This window comes from Dendrobates tinctorius, unplaced genomic scaffold, assembly GCF_039654945.1.
Source record: "Dendrobates tinctorius isolate UK_male_01 unplaced genomic scaffold, ASM3965494v1 ptg000003l, whole genome shotgun sequence".
In the NCBI taxonomy this organism is placed as follows: Eukaryota; Metazoa; Chordata; class Amphibia; order Anura; family Dendrobatidae; genus Dendrobates; species Dendrobates tinctorius.
Genome location: NW_027361671.1, coordinates 4,113,780 through 4,132,836, shown reverse-complemented (window position 1 = coordinate 4,132,836; position 19,057 = coordinate 4,113,780). Strand labels below are relative to the sequence as shown.

Genomic DNA, 19,057 nt, shown 5'->3' with positions numbered 1-19,057 from the left:
GACAATTTCTGCCTGTTAAATTGAGGTGTAATCTATAGTGGGCCTGAGATAATAGTTCAGCCTCCTAAAATCTATAGGGAGATTCAAATTCTCCCCAGTACTATATACACCTTGTACCTTGTCATACACCAGCCAATTTCAGCCTGTTCAATTGAGGTGTAATCTATAGTGGGCCTGAGATAATTGTTCAGCCTCCTAAAATCTATAGGGAGATTCAAATTCTCCCCAATACTATATACACCTTGTACCTTGTCATACACCAGCCAATTTCTGCCTGTTAAATTGAGGTGTAATCTATAGAGGGCCTGAGATAATTGTTCAGCCTCCTAAAATCTCTAGGGAGATTCAAATTCTCCTCAATACTATATACACCTTGTACCTTGTTTTACAGTACCATATAGCTGGTGGTATTTTGGGTACATTTTCCCAAAAATGAGGAAGTATGGTGGTGTCACGGGGGCTTAGTTCAACTAAGGCTGAAATACCCGGGGCCCCTGTGGTGTCCCTTTACTAGGGGAAACCCTGTCTGACCCTCAACCCAGGGTTTTTGCTGAAGGTGCAAATACCTGAGCCTCCGACCTTTCCTTATCTCCTGCTCAGCCCTGCACTTAACCCTCCACCCTCCACCCAGTGAGAAGTCACCACCAAAGCTCCCACACAAATAATGACAGACAGGGAGAACTTAAACTGCACTGCGCCGCACACACACAGGAATAAACAGTAATGTGAACAGGGCACAACTAAACACAAATATGGGAAGGAGAAAGGATAACGACGGATCATACGACACCAGATATGAATCTCTCTCTCTTGAACACCTCCACTCCAGACCGGAACCACTTGGTATGAAACACAAGCTATAATCGGCGACGCCCATAGGCCAGCATGACTATTTAAAGACCGTGGGCGTGACTAACCATCCAACCTGGTCTCCAGCAGGATTAACCCCCGAGAGCCTGAAGATCAGGCCGGCGCCACTGAGGCTATAGTGGCTGGAGGTGGAACTACCTCTGCCTGCCGGATGCTGTGGTGTGAACAGCGTCTGACATGACAGTACCCCGTCTTCTACGAGGGACCCCAGGGCCCTCAAGACTCATAGGACCCGGCTTGTCCGGATGACGACGGTGAAAAGAACTGACCAGCCGATCCGCATGTATGTCTGAGGCTGGAACCCAAGACCTCTCCTCTGGACCATACCCCCGCCAGTGCACCAAATACTGAAGAGTACGGCGTACTACTCGAGAGTCCACTACCTTGGCGACCTCGAACTCTAACTCGCCATCCACCATGACTGGAGGTGGCATCGGCGTCGTGTCCACCAAGCCTACCACCTTTTTCAATAAAGCCCTGTGAAACACGTTGTGTATCTTGTACACCGTGGGAAGTTCCAACCGATAAGCTACTGGGTTAATGATGGCAGAAATCCTAAAAGGCCCAATAAACCTTGGACCCAGTTTTAAAGAAGGGATTTTGAGTTTTATGTTCTTCGTAGCTAACCACACCCATTCACCCACACACAGGTCCGGACCTGGCACGCGTCTACTGTCAGCCACCCGTTTGTACCTGGCACTCATGCTCAACAAACGCTGTTTCACCCGCCTCCAGACTGATGACAATTGGGCTCCTAGCTGATCCTCCTCCGGGACACCCCCGGAGTCACCCTGACGTAAGGTACAAAACTGAGGATGTTGACCGTACACACAAAAGAATGGAGACTCTCCTGATGACTCTTGGCGGTGATTATTTAATGCGAATTCGGCCAGAGGAAGGAAAGTAGACCACTCCTCCTGGTTGTCGGACACAAAGCATCGTAAATACTGTTCTAGATTTTGGTTCATGCGCTCAGTTTGTCCATTAGACTGTGGATGAAACGCCGATGAATGTGACAACTTGATCCCCAACCTTGAGCAAAAAGCTTTCCAAAACCTCGCCACAAATTGCGTACCCCTATCAGATACTATGTCAGACGGTACTCCGTGGAGTCTGACCACCTCCTTCACAAATACCTGAGCCAACGTCTTAGCATTGGGCAAAGAGGACAACGCCACAAAATGCGCCATCTTTGAAAAACGGTCAACCACCACCAGGATGACCGTGTTCCCTGCCGAGGCTGGCAAGTCAGTGATAAAATCCATGGAGATTTCTGTCCATGGCCTATTGGGTACCCCCACAGGCTGTAGCGTGCCAGCAGGACGGGTTCGGGGTGACTTAGCCCTAGCGCACGTGATGCAAGCTGCCACGTACGAGACCACGTCCTGCCGGATTTTGGGCCACCAGAAACGACGCGATACCAGCTCTAAGGTGCCCTTCACCCCTGGGTGACCAGCCAGTACCGAATCGTGGTGTTCCTTCAACACCTTAGGCCGAAGATGCAGGGGTACAAATGATTTGTTGGCGGGAAGTCCTGGTGGTACCTCCTCTTGGGCCTCGGCAATCTCCGCCTCTACCTCAGTCGTGAGAGCCGAGACCACTACCCCTTTCTGGAGGATGGGTACCGGCTCTTCCCGAGGTTCTCTCCCCGGAAAACACCTAGACAAAGCATCCGCCTTGGTGTTTTTAGCCCCGGGACGGTACGTCACAAGAAAATTGAAACGAGTAAAAAACAATGCCCAGCGAGCCTGCCTAGGAGACAGACGCTTGGCCGACTCCAGGTAGAGCAGATTCTTATGGTCGGTGATAACTGTGACCTGGTGAGCCGCCCCCTCCAAGAAGTGTCGCCATTCCTCAAAAGCCAGTTTGATGGCCAACAACTCCCTGTTGCCGATATCATAATTCCGTTCGGCCGGCGACAACTTCTTGGAGAAGTAGGCGCATGGATGCATCTCGCTCAAGGACGAGCCTTGAGACAGTACTGCCCCCACTCCCACCTCCGACGCATCAACCTCTACCACAAAAGGTTTAGACACGTCTGGTTGCACAAGAATGGGGGCTGAAGCAAAACTATTCTTCAGACGCTCAAATGCACGTATAGCCACCTCAGGCCAGTTCGCCAGATCGGCACCCTTTTTTGTCATGTCCGTGAGCGGTTTGGCGACAGTCGAAAAGTGTTTTATAAATTTCCTATAATAATTCGCAAACCCAAGGAACCGCTGGAGTGCTTTCAGACTCTCCGGCCTCTCCCATTGCAACACCGCTTGCACCTTAGCGGTGTCCATTTTAAAACCAGCTGCGGACACAATATATCCCAAAAAGGGCAACTCCTGGACAAAAAATAAACATTTTTCCAGCTTAGCATAGAGCTGGTTCTCCCGGAGCAACTGTAACACCTGCCTAACATGCTGCAAATGAGTGTCCCGATCGCTAGAAAAAATGAGGATATCATCCAGGTATACAATCACAAATCTCCCCAGGACATGAGCAAAGACATCATTAATAAAATGTTGGAAAACGGCAGGCGCGGTGGTCAACCCAAACGGCATAACCAGACTCTCAAAATGACCCTCAGGAGTGTTAAACGCCGTCTTCCACTCATCCCCCTGACGGACCCTTATGAGGTTATACGCCCCCCTGAGGTCCAGCTTGGAAAACCATTTTGCCCCCGCTACCTGGTTGAACAAATCCGGGATCAACGGCATTGGGTAGGGATCACGGATAGTAATCTGGTTTAACTCTCGGAAATCCAGACACGGGCGTAACCCCCCATCTTTCTTCTTAATGAAGAAAAACCCCGCGGCTACAGGCGAGGACGAAGGCCGGATGTGACCTTTGCTCAGACTCTCCGCGATGTAGTCTTTCAGAGCTTGTCTCTCAGGACCAGAAATATTAAACATCCTGGCCTTAGGTAATTTGGCCCCGGGTTTTAACCTAATAGCACAGTCATAGGCTCTATGTGGAGGCAGTTCTGAGCAACCCTTCTCAGAGAAAACATCCGCGAAATCCTGCAAAGCCTCCGGCAGGCTGGGCGTCACGGCGGACACACATGTGGCCAAGCAATTGTCTTGGCAGAAACCACTCCATTGTACTATGTCCTGAGTTTTCCAATCAATTACCGGGTTGTGCCTGGACAGCCATGGAAAACCCAGGACCATTTGAGCTGGGAGATTACGGAGGACCCTACATGTAACCGACTCAGAATGTAGGACCCCAATGTGGAGTTTCACCTCTGCCACAAACTCAGTAATCTCCCCTTGAGGGAGGGGAACAGCATTAATGGTCACCACCTGTATGGGGTGAGGAAGTTTTTCAATCTTAAACCCGGCGGTGTGTGCAAACTCCTCATCTATGAGATTGGTGGCGGAACCGCTATCCACAAACACTGATATAGGTAGCTCTCTGCCGGCGACAATAACCTTGGCAGGGAGCATACATTGAGATACCATCATGGAGGATATGCATACGCTCAGTTGGGTCTCCTCCATACCCTCTGAGCTTAACAGTTTTCCGCCGGTGTGACCCTCTTAGGTAGTACCGGGCAAACGTTAACATAATGACCTCCTTTACCACAGTAGAAACATGCTCCGGGCTTCCGGAATCCCGGAGCGCGAGGCTGAACCTGTGCCACGCCAGCAATCTGCATAGGTTCAGGGGACTCATCTACTTCAACCACACCTGCACCTCTGTTTTCCCCCAGAGGTAGCGTCTCCTGTGCCCCCTGACGAAAACGGCGATCAATACGTATCACCAAACTCATGGCAGACTCCAATGATGCCGGAGTCTCATACATCAGGAGGGCTTGTTTCACCCTCCCTGATACCCCATGAATAAACTGGCTCCGCAGTGCTGGGTCATTCCACTGTGTGTCTACAGCCCAGCGGCGAAATTCCGAACAATAGTCTTCTGCCAAGCGCTCCCCCTGGCGGAGGGCGCGGATTTTAGATTCCGCTAGAGCCAGTCGGTCAGGGTCATCGTAAATGAGCCCGAGGGCAGAAAAAACATTATCGACCGAATGAAATGTAGCAGAGTCAGGTGGTAAGGAAAATGCCCATGCTTGGGGGTCACCACTCAGTAATGACAACACCAGCCCTACTTGCTGGGCCTCATTACCTGAGGATATTGGCCGCATGCGGAAGTATAACTTGCAGGCCTCCCGAAATACGACAAATTTGCTGCGATCGCCTGAAAATCGTTCTGGCAGCGGAAACTTCGGCTCTGCACCGATACCTGCAGATGCCGTTTGCACCTTTGCTACTACCAGGCCCTGCTGCTGAACTGCCCCATTCAACTCGGAGACCTGTATGGACAGCGCCGCCAACTGGCGGGTTATGGAATCTAATGGATCCATGGACTCCTGAAAAAATGTGGGCCGATTATAATGTCACGGGGGCTTAGTTCAACTAAGGCTGAAATACCCGGGGCCCCTGTGGTGTCCCTTTACTAGGGGAAACCCTGTCTGACCCTCAACCCAGGGTTTTTGCTGAAGGTGCAAATGCCTGAGCCTCCGACCTTTCCTTATCTCCTGCTCAGCCCTGCACTTAACCCTCCACCCTCCACCCAGTGAGAAGTCACCACCAAAGCTCCCACACAAATAATGACAGACAGGGAGAACTTAAACTGCACTGCGCCGCACACACACAGGAATAAACAGTAATGTGAACAGGGCACAACTAAACACAAATATGGGAAGGAGAAAGGATAACGACGGATCATACGACACCAGATATGAATCTCTCTCTCTTGAACACCTCCACTCCAGACCGGAACCACTTGGTATGAAACACAAGCTATAATCGGCGACGCCCATAGGCCAGCATGACTATTTAAAGACCGTGGGCATGACTAACCATCCAACCTGGTCTCCAGCAGGATTAACCCCCGAGAGCCTGAAGATCAGGCCGGCGCCACTGAGGCTATAGTGGCTGGAGGTGGAACTACCTCTGCCTGCCGGATGCTGTGGTGTGAACAGCGTCCGACATGACAGGTGGAAGAGGCCGTGGAAGTGGGCGGGGGTTGCCAGCTGGTACTGATGGTGGTTGTGCTGCATCTGCTGGTAGTGGCAAAAGCACAACAGCAGCTAAGGCAGGAGGTGTTGAGCCTGTGTCATGGTCTGGCTCCGGAAAGCCTGGAAGGCTAACTTTTCTGGGAGTAGGTTAACCGCTTTTAAATCCGGAGCATCAGGAACTGGTTTTGGCTTACATTGCCGAAACAGACTCCAGCTAATATGACCTCCTCTTCTGAAGTTTCAAACAATGCAAGCACTGAGTCGCCAAGTGCTGGCTCCTGGTCAGGAAGAACCCCTTTCCTTGTGTCCTTCACCCCCACCAAAAGTGAATGATGCAGCAGGCCACACTTCACATTAGTCCATGTAGTTCTTTCTCACATACCATGCCTGGGTTATCAAGTCAAATCGTGAATTCCCCAGTCCAAGATGAATCTGACATGGAGTGTGGGTTGCCAGCCAGGGCAGTGGGGTTAATCGGTACCGGGCCGGTGTCTCAGAGGGATGTGTCACGGTGGTGGTGACCCAGTCCGTGGCCCTGGGCGTCCATGCAAAGGGGTGAATAATGTTTATAGGTGAATGATACGTGACGCCACCTGTGGTTTCTGATCAGATTGACGAGCACTGCAGTGTCGCTTCTCTGGGACAGATGTTGTGGTGCAGCTAAGATGTAGAAGCCCTGCACAGGTAGGGCCGTAGTCGCAGGGCAGATGAAAGAAGTGGTAGATGGTGTGCAGTGCAGGATGTAGCAGAGCCGTGCGCCAGGCGCAGGAGAAAGATGACAGACACAGTCGTGCAGTTCCTTTACCTGTACTTGGTAAGTGCAGTCCAGGACCCAGAGTACAGATGGAGAAGGAGTTGGTCAGCCTGGAAGCAAACTAGGAATTCTCTCTCTGCAGATAGGTAGTGTGGCCTCCGTTCTAGCGCTTATCTGAGGTACTCGCAGTACTGAGTTCACTGAAATTTCCCCTGTTGACTCTCTTTTGGAACTTTCTCGTATGGCAGGCAGCCGTAGCCTTTTCCTTCTGGCTCACACACGTCGCTGCTGGGACCTCCGAGCCTTAGTTGGGAACAGAGCATTTACAGCTGCTACTTCCTCCGGTTTCTGCTGCAGGATCGTCAGTGTCCATTAGGGTGACCGGATCTCATATGGGGGGGGGAAATGTCAGAATCTTGTTCGTCTGGACCCCACAAAACGATTCCCCTTTCCAGATATTGAGAGAGCCAAAATTTGAGCTCGATCAAACGACGTTAACCCGTGCCGCTCGTCGCTCAAAGTTTGAAAAAATCCAAATTGAGGTATTTTAAGATTTAGGTATTTTGCATAGTCTGTTAGACTATAAAGAATGTGACAACAACATTGCAGAAATAGCCCTGACCAAATTTTCGAACCATTTGTGGTATTTGAATGCAGAGTTGGTGGGATTATCGTTTTTTGATCCCACCATTACAGACAATGAAAAGTTGTTAATGGCTAATAAATTGCTCAGTAGCACAGATGAACCATCAGAGCACGCTAACCTACATGGGTTGATAATTTTACATAGTTATCTAATCTATTCTAGAGCTTTTGTTAAAGTAGTTTTTGAAACGTCAGAATATAATGCTCGGCATTTGCTTACAACTTGCAGGACATATTGCTTTTGTTCTTCATCTTTTGTCAGAAGGTCGTTAAAGTCGGTTACTTCCTACCTCTTTTCATTTTTCTTTCCTAACTTTTGGATTTACAACCCTAGCGTGCTCTGATGGTTCATCTGTGCTACTGAGCAATTTATTAGCCATTAACAACTTTTCATTGTCTGTAATGGTGGGATCAAAAAACGATAATCCCACCAACTCTGCATTCAAATACCACAAATGGTTCGAAAATTTGGTCAGGGCTATTTCTGCAATGTTGTTGTCACATTCTTTATAGTCTAACAGACTATGCAAAATACCTAAATCTTAAAATACCTCAATTTGGATTTTTTCAAACTTTGAGCGACGAGCGGCACGGGTTAACACCGTTTGATCGAGCTCAAATTTTGGCTATCTCAATATCTGGAAAGGGGAATCATTTTGTGGGGTCCAGACGGACAAAATTCCGACATCGATTTTTTGCGGTCACCCTAGTGTCCATACAAACTCGGAGACCCGAATCCGGACCATGCGCTCCAGCTAGGAGTGAGCCTTAACTCTGCTCATCCTCCAGCTCCCCTTCTCATGCCACATACTTCCCCTTCCCTTCACAGACTGCCCTAACTTTCCTCCTCCCGACCACAGAGAGCAACTCCTCAGCAGTCAGGTTCAGAGCTCTCCCTGCTGGCCTGGAGAGGGAACTGTGTTGTGTTGGTTTAACTGCTAGAGAGATCCTTCGTTGCTCCCAAGCATGACATCACACTCCCTAGGAAGAAGGTAATGGCACTGAGGCGACCATACTCCTGGGGGCGCCAAAGTGCACTGATGCCCAGCCACTGCTACATGATTCTGCTGGTACATTGACCCAGACCACTACATTCCCCTCGCACTCTACACAGCCAGAATCTGACCCTGATGAAACTCAGGTTCCCCTTCCCGCATACTATACCTTATACGGTGACAAAGAGGAAGGTCCAGATGAGTGCAGGTTCCTTGAGCAGGTGGGGGGGGCATACTCATGGGCGACGGTACTGGCAGATAGTATGCAAAAGTGGGCTGTCAGACACACCGCCGTACTATGAGGGGCCTTGTGCCAGTGCCGTCGCCAACGAGTGGGCCCCCCTGCTTGCTCAGGATCACAGCACTTGCAAAGTTGAAATACTTACCTCTCCCTGCTCCACCGCCGTGACGTCTTCTGCGTTTCCTGACAGTGGCATTCTGGTCAGAGAGCGCAATGACATCATGTCTGTACGCCCTCTGCCTAAACAGTCCAAGTGCAGAGAGATGGAAGATGGGGACGACGAGGAGTCCAGAGTACAGGGATTCCCTAGCGAGGAGACTTATTTGTTTTAAAGGTTGGGAGCAATTTTTGGGGAGCACTATACTCTGGAGAATGATATATGGGGCCCACCATACACTGGAGCATTCCAAAAGTGGACATCAGACACTGGAGCAGCATTTACAGGGCCCATTATACACTGGAGCATTAGAAATAGGGCCCATTATATATGGAGCATTATTTGGGCCCATAAGACACTGAAGCATCATCCATGGGGCCCATCATATACTGGAGCATTGTAAATGGGGCAGATTATATATGGAGCATTATTTGGACCAATCGTACACTAGAGCATCATCCATGAGGCCCATCATATGCTGGAGCTTTCCAAATGGGAGACATCAGACACTGGAGCAGCATTTACAGGGCCCATTATACACTGGAGCATTAGAAATGGGGCCCATTATATATGGAGCATTATTTGGGCCCATAAGACAGTGGAGCTTCATCCATGGGGACCAACATACTGTATACTGTAGCATTATGTGGAGCTCATCATATACTGTATCGAACATTATATGGGTCCAATGATTCTGTATGGAAAAATATATGGGCCTCATTACTCTATATGGCGCACTATGCGGTGGCAATAATACTGTATGTAGTAATATACTGTCCGTTTTTGAAGCTATTGGAGAATTTAAAATGGATATCAGTCATGTGATGTAAGAAGTGAAGTATTTTTCATTGTACTATACCGCTATTTCTCTGCCGTATCAGAGGATCATGAATTGTAGCATGTGTTAAAGGAGCCCAGTGACACTCTTTGGCCCTGGGCCCACGAAAATCTGGAGCCAGCCCTACCCCCCCCCCACAACTTTAGCCAAATAACCCCCAGTTCCCAATGCCTAACTGTTATTATAAAGTAAATTAAGGTTGACAAGCTTAAGTAATAAGAATTGATGTTTTTGGCATTAAAATGAGCACTGTAGGTGTGTTTCCTGTCCTCCACTCACTGCCGACTTTTCTTCCCCATTGACTTGCATTGGGTTTCGTGTTTCAGTCGGCCTTCGACTTTTCACGATAATCGGCAGATTGCGTTCGACCCGACTTTTGCGAAAGTCGGGTTTCATGAAACCCGACTCGACCCGAAAAAAGGCAAAGTCGCTCATCTCTACCGGCAGCTCTTCGGACAAAGTGGACATGTGCTGCATCAAAGCGCTGCCAATACTGACCGTGAAAACATACCCTTAAAAGGGGGTGATACTAGGTACTAATCGAAGCATGCAGGTGCCCAAACTTTTGCTTTGCCCATTTTCCTTTTTGTAATTCTTCAAATGTAAAAGATGAAAATATAATATTTTTACCTAAAATACCAAGGAAATAGGTCATCTTTAACTTTAGGCCTTTTAGAGATCATTTCATCTTCAACTTGCTAAACTGTTCACAATAACAGTAATTTGTACCAGGGGTGCCCAAAAATTTCACATACCGCTGTATACATAAGATAACGAACACAAAGGAATGTTTCCTTTACAACTCTAAGCATTTTCCACAGTTTGCTTCCTTCCTTTACTCTTTCTACTGGTCCTCTGCTTCCACTATTTCACACTACTTCACCACAATCTAGCTTTAACTTTAACCCCTTTGCGACATGCGCCATAATAGTACTGCACATGTCGCTTCTCGCCCTTTGAGTTTTGAACAGCTGACATGTGCCCAGGAATAGCTGCGGGTGGAATCACGATCCTCCCGTGACTATTAACCCGTTAAATGGCGCTGTCAAACTCTGACAGCGGCATTTAACGCGCGCTTCCGGCCATCGGGACGGATATCCGCCCATTGGTGACCCCCGTCACGTGATTGCTGGTCACCGATGCGTTGCCATGACAACCAGAGGCAAGTTGTCAATGCCGGATTGCTATTATTAGCGCCACTCGGTGGTCGGCGGTCATAGCAAGTGAGTAATTCTGTTACATAAAAGCGATATGATCATCGCCTATATGTAGCAGAGCCGATCAGGTTATGGCAGCTTCTAATCTCCCATGGAGACTCTTGAAGCATGCCAAAAATAAAAAAAAAAAGTTTTTAAAAATATTTTTTTAAAAAATACAAAAAATACAAAAGTTCAAATCACCCCACTTTCGCCCCATTCAAAATAAAATAAAGAAAAAAAATTAAACATACACATATTTGGTATCGTCACATTCAGAATCACCCAATCTATCAATAAAAAAAAGGATTAACCTGATCGGTAAGTGGCGTAGAGAGAAAAAAGTCAAAATGCCAGAATTACTTTTTTTGGTCACCAAGATATTGCATTAAATTCCAATAACGAGTGATGAAGAGAAAGTACCTGCACCAAAATGGTATAATTAAAAACGTTAGCTCAGCGCGCAAAAAATAAGCCCAAACCTGAACCTAGATCACGAAAAATGGAGACGCTACGAGTATCAGAAAATGGCGCTTTTTTTTTTTCTTTTTTTTAAACAAACTTTGGAATTTTTTTCACCACTTAGATAAAAAAGAATATAGACATGTTTGGTGTCTATGAACTCATAATGTCGTGGAGAATCATAATGGCAGGTCAGTTTTAGCATTTAGTGAACATGATGAAAAAAAAAAAAAACTAAAAAAAACAAGAGTCCTTTACTCGTCTCACGGTTCTGAGTCTTCTTTCCACTTAGGATACCAGTATGGCTGGACTTAGCTTCCAGCCACTTGATGCTCTGAAACTCCCGCCCTGGACAATCTATGCGTCTCTTGTACTCAGTCCTGTCCAGGCCTGTTTTGTTACCTGGCGGATTGTAACCTCTAAGCCTTAGATCATTTTGTCTCCTAGTCACTTCTGCTAAGGATCTCAATATCTCTTTCCTTTGGTCTCCTCTCACTTACGGTCACCCCAAAATGCGGCACTGCTCACATTAGACCTTTAGGTCCCCTTGCTATGCACTCCAGGCCCTATCTGACAGGAAATTGTCACTTTCTCTACAACTCAGCCAATCCCATTTTAGGCTAATCCCAACCATTAGCTCTTACTAGCTCTTTTCTCAAACTGCACACACTATCAGTATTGCTAACATTTTTAATGAACGTTACATGTCACACTATAAATCACAGTTCACATTGCATCACGTAACATTTTACATTAACTTGTTTCTTCAAGAGGGAAACATGGGCAGCACGACCATATCCTTACAGCTGCATGAAATGGGTGTGGGTGCCCCCGTGTCTCCCTTTCTTTCCTGTATCACCCACATCTGCAAGCAGGAGGTGATGGATGAAGCACATGTGTTTATGGCATTAGAGATGTAAAGAAAGTCAAGTGCAGATCATATATCCAAACTGGTATACCTCTGGTATACACCTTTAAAGGCAGCTTGTCTGTCACTTTAGGGTTATCATACAAATTAAATTAATGGGTAGGTCAGTTAAATATTGATTAAAACACACCGTCCTGCCTGCAAATGGACATTAATTTGCAAAGAAAATCACTTAATTTTTTAGTAAATGCATGTGCAAATGCAACAAGGGCGGATCAATTTATAGCCCATGGATTCTATGCATTACTCAGCGCTGCTGTCAACACTGGCATAGTTACTTGGCACCCAGAGTAGATGAAATTAAATAATTTAATAAGCATATTCCTTGCTAACCGTTACACCGATGCCTCTGCCCTATGCCAGTAGTTGCACTGGTTGCCCATCTGCTACAGAGTTCAATATAAACTTATCACTCTCACTCAAAAAGCACTCCATGCTTCGGCACCACCCTACATCTCCTCACTCGTCTCAGTCTACCACCCTACCCATGCCCTCCATTCTGCTAATGATTTAAGATTTACATCCTCAATAATCAGAACATTCTCACGTGCTGCGCGAATTCTTTGGAATGCACTACCAAGGACACTTCGATTAAGTCCCAATACTCACAGATTTAAGCGTGCCATATATAGGCATTTCCTCAGACTGGCGTATCGCCTTAACATATTTATCTAACAATCCCTGTTTTGCCCATACAAAATTTTCCTCAAAACCAGGACCCTCGTATCATCTGTCCTCACACGCTTCATGCAATTAATAGCCCTCTGTGTATGTACTTCTACACACACTGCTCGGTTACCGTTTCATGCAGCGTTACGTGAACACCTTATTATATTGATGTCTAATCCCTACAATGAAAGCAATTGTTACCATCCACCTTTTGTGTCTCCCCTATTTCCTCATCGATAGTTAGATTACGAGAAGGGCGCTCATTCCTCTTGGTATCTGTTGTTTTATGCGATTATTGTTATACTGTAATGTATTTGTCTGTACAAGTCCCATCTAAAATGTAAAGTGCTGCGGAATATGTTGGCGCTATAGAAATAAAATATATTATTATTATCATGATCATTATTAATAATATGCAATCCAAAAATAAAGGATCACAAACGTTTCGGTCTACATTAACCTTCCTCAGCGTGCCTATTTTCCAATCGAAAAGATATCAGATTGAGTTTAATTCCCCGAGTCTGCTAGGAACGAGATGTCCAACGTTGGTTCAAACAGACACCACTGACATATTGGCACAAAACATACATTAATCAAGTCGGGAATGATGCAGAATGTTGGTGCAATAGTTTGGAATTGGACCAGCCTCAGTGCATTTGCAGCCTCAAGGATTTAAAGTTTATTTTTTCAATGACGGAATATCCATTTAGGTCCACGATTGTAGGCGTAAACTTTTTGCTACCCAATCCAGCAATATAATTAGTGTGATGACCCTATAACTCCTTCCCTTTTAGGTTCCCTTTAAGTATCTATCACATTACTATAACTTCTAATCATATTTACTGCATTGAGCGAGACATGGGGCGACACTTTAGAAAAAGCAATTTATCACTTAGTTTTTATTTCCATAAGAACTGCATACGATAAGCCTCTTTGTGTCTCCAGGAGCTCTCATCTAAAAGACGGTCATCTTTTGTGTCGCCTCACACAACTCCTGCCAGCGGAAAGTTAAGACTTTGAAAAGAACACTAACTTTAGCATTATAATGCCAAAGGAGGTAATCTGAATAGTGATGGCGACCTCCACTGTCATTGAAAGCAAGCTGCTTTTTAAGGGCAAGTACTGGGGAATGTATTACTAGGATATAGCATATGGCTGCTGGAAAAAGGCGATGTATTAAGAATAAGAACGACTCCGATAGGAGGAGGGTAACGTGTTTTTACTGATGTATCATTGTGCTTTACGTAATTGCCTGAAACCCAGTTCAAATATGAACTCCAGTCGAATAATTACATTTTACCCTGGACACTCTAATTTTCCTCCATCATAATGCCGAAACGCCCCACTACCCAAGACCAACCAAAAACTTAGAAGCAAACATCCAAGTTTCTTATTCGATAAAAATCAAATAGAGATCTCTAATGAATGAAGAAAAAATGTTAGGAAATCACATAATAATACTTCATTACACAATGAATAAGGTTCAGTTGGAAAAAAAAAAGTAACATCACAAACTACTGGTTATTACCTCTCCTCAAACAGCTAAATACCGTATCCCATAATAATTAGTGAACCACTGCTTCATTGCTAGTTTAGATAGCTTACCCAAGAAGCTCGCTCTAAAGTACAGCACCGGGGCCTGGTAGCTAATGGAGTACAGAACATGATATTCATAGCGAATCACTTCCGACTGCAGAGCTCCCTGTGGTAGAACACAGTTATCTTCTTCTTCTTCATGACTATCCTACAAAAAACACAAAGAACATACAAGAACTTTGAAATGTTGAGTGTTCACGGACTCTTTATCCCATTTCAATGTCAACTTAAATTATTATACTACATATTTTCTCTATATAGAGTTAATAAATAATAATGTGAATTTTCTAAACTACTCCTTTGTTTTTAAAGAGTAATGTTGGATTTTTTTCCATAAATCAACAATACACATGAAAATAGAACAATGTGTACTATAACTTAACAGGGATATCTGCTTCTTTCTCCACCTGGACTGATTACACTGGTCAACAGCATTTTTGGTGCCAAAGATATTTCATCGAATTTAGGGTATTTTTGGGGTGCTGATTCTGAATATGTCATCAGTTTTGCCAGATTGGCTCAAGTTTTTGAGATTTTTGGTATCTTATTTATAGCACTTGTTGGTAAATGCGACGCATCATCTCATTAATTTCTTTGGATTAGTACTTGAACTGAGCAGTTCTCAATATAGTTTTGTGTTAATTAGTGTTCTAAAAGTTTGTTCATAGCTTGATTTTTGCACTAACTTTATGTTGTTGTCTGTTTTCCAGTGAAAAGCATGAACTCATCATGAAGAAGTTGTCTTAACGATCCAGACTCATTCTGTTACATTTGTGGTGAATATACACTGCCAAAACATAGAAGAAACATAACAGACTTCGTAAAAAAAGTGTATTTTGCCTATTTTGGGGTTATGCTTGGGGACCAAGACAAGTTTTGGGCACCACACATAGTGTGCAAAGCATGTATCGAATTATTACGAAAATGGAGCAAAGGACAAAGAAAAAGCTTCAAATTTGGTGTTCCAATGGTGTGGAGAGAGCCAAAAAATCATCATGATGACTGTTATTTATGGTAAACACAGGTACAGGCACATCTTCACAATGAGGGACAGGCCTTCTTGCAGATTCCATGTTACTCCCATTTTCGTTTCTTATGCTTATTGAATCCTTGCACTTGCACTGCACAGAAATAACAGTCATCATGATGATTTTTTGGCTCTCTCCACACCATTGGAACACCAAATTTGAAGCTTTTTCTTTGTCCTTTGCTCCATTTTCGTAATAATTCGATACATGCTTTGCACACTATGTGTGGTGCCCAAAACTTGTCTTGGTCCCCAAGCATAACCCCAAAATAGGCAAAATACACTTTTTTTACGAAGTGTGTTATGTTTCTTCTATGTTTTGGCAGTGTATATTCACCACAAATGTAACAGAATGAGTCTGGATCGTTAAGACAACTTCTTCATGATGAGTTCATGCTTTTCACTGGAAAACAGACAACAACATAAAGTTAGTGCAAAAATCAAGCTATGAACAAACTTTTAGAACACTAATTAACACAAAACTATATTGAGAACTGCTCAGTTCAAGTACTAATCCAAAGAAATTAATGAGATGATGCGTCGCATTTACCAACAAGTGCTATAAATAAGATACCAAAAATCTCAAAAACTTGAGCCAATCTGGCAAAACTGATGACATATTCAGAATCAGCACCCCAAAAATACCCCAAATTCATTAAAATATTTTGGACACCAGAAAAAAAATTTTTTTTCGTTGACCTGTGTTATGTATCGTCAAAATTCTCAATTCATGAGTAAAATCTGTCTTCAGTGACTATATATTTTCCCATTACTGAGATAGGAGAGGACAGTTGGTGCTCATTAAGTTCTATGGAAAACTAACTTTTTCAGGAGAACTTGCAGTAGAATGTCTGTGTTTGCCTCCTGCTTCTCCTTCCTTTACAGAGAACTTTAAAAACACCAACTGCAATCTAGTATTTAGTAATTGGAAAGTCTATCTTCACAGAATACAGATTTTACCCGAGAATTGAGAGTGAATGATCAGTTTAAATGGAGAACGAAGCAGATATCTCTGATAAAATATGTTGTGAAGTTGCTTATTTTCATGTGTAATATTGATTTATGAAATAGATATTAAATAAATATGAAGGATCATTGTATTCCACTTCCAATGACCTACATGCCGACATGGAAGGCTTAGGAGGGTCAATCTCATTCTGTGCAAGCGACATCTCCAGTGGTCATCTTTCTGAAGTCTTTCTGTTAGAGGGGGCAATACACGGTATTAAGAAATGGGGTATGTAAACTTTTGATCAGGGTCATTTGGATGCTTTGGGTTGTCATTATGATTTAAAAAGAGAAAACACAGTAGTTTGACAATAAATGGCTTCACCCAACCACTAACCCAGTGTGGACAAAATTTTTTGGTGTTATTCATATTCTCTAAAAAAAAAAAAAAAAAAAAAAAGGCCAAGAAAGCAAAAATTCTGCCGGTGTATGTAAACTTTTGAGTACAACTGTATATACACACACACCAGGATAGATATATACCGTATTTTCCGCTTTGTAAAACGCACTTTTTTCCCCCCAAAATTTGGGGGGAAAACAGGGGTGCGTCTTACAAAGCGGACATGCCTTACCTAGGCTGTGATCGGGGGCGTCCGGCGGTTGCTGGCCGCTGCTGCGGGTGTGTCCGGTGCCGCGTTGTGTGCCCGTCGATGCCCGGGGCTCTGCCAACATTGAGCGACAGGCCAGAGCCCCGGCATTTCCTCAGTTCCCTGTGTGCCGGTAAAAAGATGGCCGCCGGCGCGTGCGCAGATGGGATCTCGGGACCCAGTTCTCGAGAGATGAGATTTGAAATCTCATCTCTCGAGAGGTGGGTCCCGAGATCCCATCTGCGCACGCGCCGGCGGCCATTTTCCCTGGGTTCCCTGTGTGCGCGCGGTGGTGCCTGCAAAAAAATGGCCGCCGCGCGTGCGCAGATGGGATCTCGGGATCCAGCTCTCGAGAGATGAGATTTCAGATCTCATCTCTCGAGAACTGGTCCCGAGATCCCATCTGCGCACGCGCCGGCGGCCATTTTTTTTTTACCGGCACTTCAGCGCACAATGTCGGCAGAGCCCCGGGCATCGATGGGCACACAACGCCGCACCGGAGCACCCGCAGCACCGGCTTCCAACCGCCGGACAAGTGGAGAAACCTGACACCAGCACAAGACTCTGCAGCAGCAACAGCACACATCGGAGCCCCCCTCATCCCTGAATGCGGCCTGCAGCATCACTCCACGCCTGCCTCCTCCAGCAGCGAGCCTGGGATCCCTCTACACCGCAGCCACCAACCCCGGTAAGCAATAAGATGCAAGGATTATAAGAGGCACCACCATTTTATTAAAAAATATTTTTTTCTTATTTTTCTCCTCAAAAATTGTGGTGCGTCTTATAATCCGGAGCGTCTTATAAAGCGAAAAATACGGTACATATATCTTTACAAGTTATCTTGGAAGACTCAGAGCAGAACAACTTATTTATCCATGCTTTTCACTTTATATTTGATTTACTTAATTCTAGAGAGACATACTAAGCCTGGAAATGAATGTTACAAGTACATGGAGATAATCTAGCCCCCAGAGTATGCCGGTATGCAGGATTTTTCTTGAATTCTTGAAACAGTCTTGTAAAAATCATTATCAGCCATTATAATTTTCTCAATTTTACTTGCAATTTAAGACAAAATAGCATAAAAACCAAAAATATGAAAATATGAAGGAATAGTTGGGCTTTTTTTCTGTACTTTTTATAGCCAGATCACTAAAATACAAATAATGGTAATAAAAGTGATTTGTTTTTATAGCAAGCAACATGCTTTCTAACCTTCATATTCAAAATTGTGGATAGAATTTCAATTATTTCTATAGGAAACACCACTATTTTACCACTAAGTCTCTGAAAAAACAATACCTTTTACCTCGCTCATAATTAGTAGTGACTTGAGTACCTATGATATAGAGAAAACATATGTGTATGTAGACTTTAATCTTATCCACCAAGCTTTCACCATCAAAACTGATTCTACTAGTCGCTTCTGTTATCAGTCATAACATTAGAGCCACCTGCCTAATCATACAGTTGTGCTCAAAAGTTTACATACCCTGGCAAAATTTTTGCTTTCTTGACCTTTTTTCAGAGAATATGAATGATAACACCAAAACTTTCTCCAGTGGTTGGGTGAAGCCATTTATTGTCAAATTACTGTGTTTTCTCTTTTTAAATCATAATGACAATCCAACACATCCAAATGACCCTGATCAAAAGTTTACATACCCTGGTGATTTTGGCCTGATAACATGCACAGAAGTTGATACAAATGGGTTTGAAAGGCTAATAAAGGTAACATTCTCACCAGTGACCTGTGACAAATGCCAGAAAAATTGTTCGGAATGCAAAGAAAAACCCACAAATAACATCAACTGGAATACTGGACTCTCTGAAAACTAGCGGTGTGGCTGTTTGAAGATGAACAATAAGGATGCACGTGAAGAAAAATGGGCTGCATGGTCGAGTTGCCAGAAGAAAGCCAAATGACCCTGATCAAAAGCTCACATACCCCATTTCTTAATACCGTGTATTGCTCCCTCTAACATCAATGACAACTTGAAGTCTTTTATGGTAGTTATGAAGTGCTTTATTTTCTTAGACGGTAAAGCTGCCCACTCTTCTTGGCAAAAACCCTCC

The 19,057-nt window shown here is 44.7% G+C and overlaps 1 protein-coding gene across 5 annotated transcripts in view; it reads right to left on the bottom strand.

Moving 5' to 3' along the window:
- ATG10 (autophagy related 10) overlaps positions 1–19,057 on the bottom strand; it is a 253,229-nt gene that overhangs the window by 108,798 nt on the left and 125,374 nt on the right. For all 5 annotated transcript variants that reach the window (XR_012233603.1, XR_012233561.1, XR_012233601.1 and 2 more), the window contains one exon: positions 14,369–14,507. Coding sequence is in view for 1 of the 5 variants with exons in the window: in XM_073582474.1 (XP_073438575.1) it covers positions 14,369–14,507 (139 nt within the window). In the remaining 4 variants the exon portion in view is untranslated. The remainder of the gene's footprint in view (positions 1–14,368; positions 14,508–19,057) is intronic.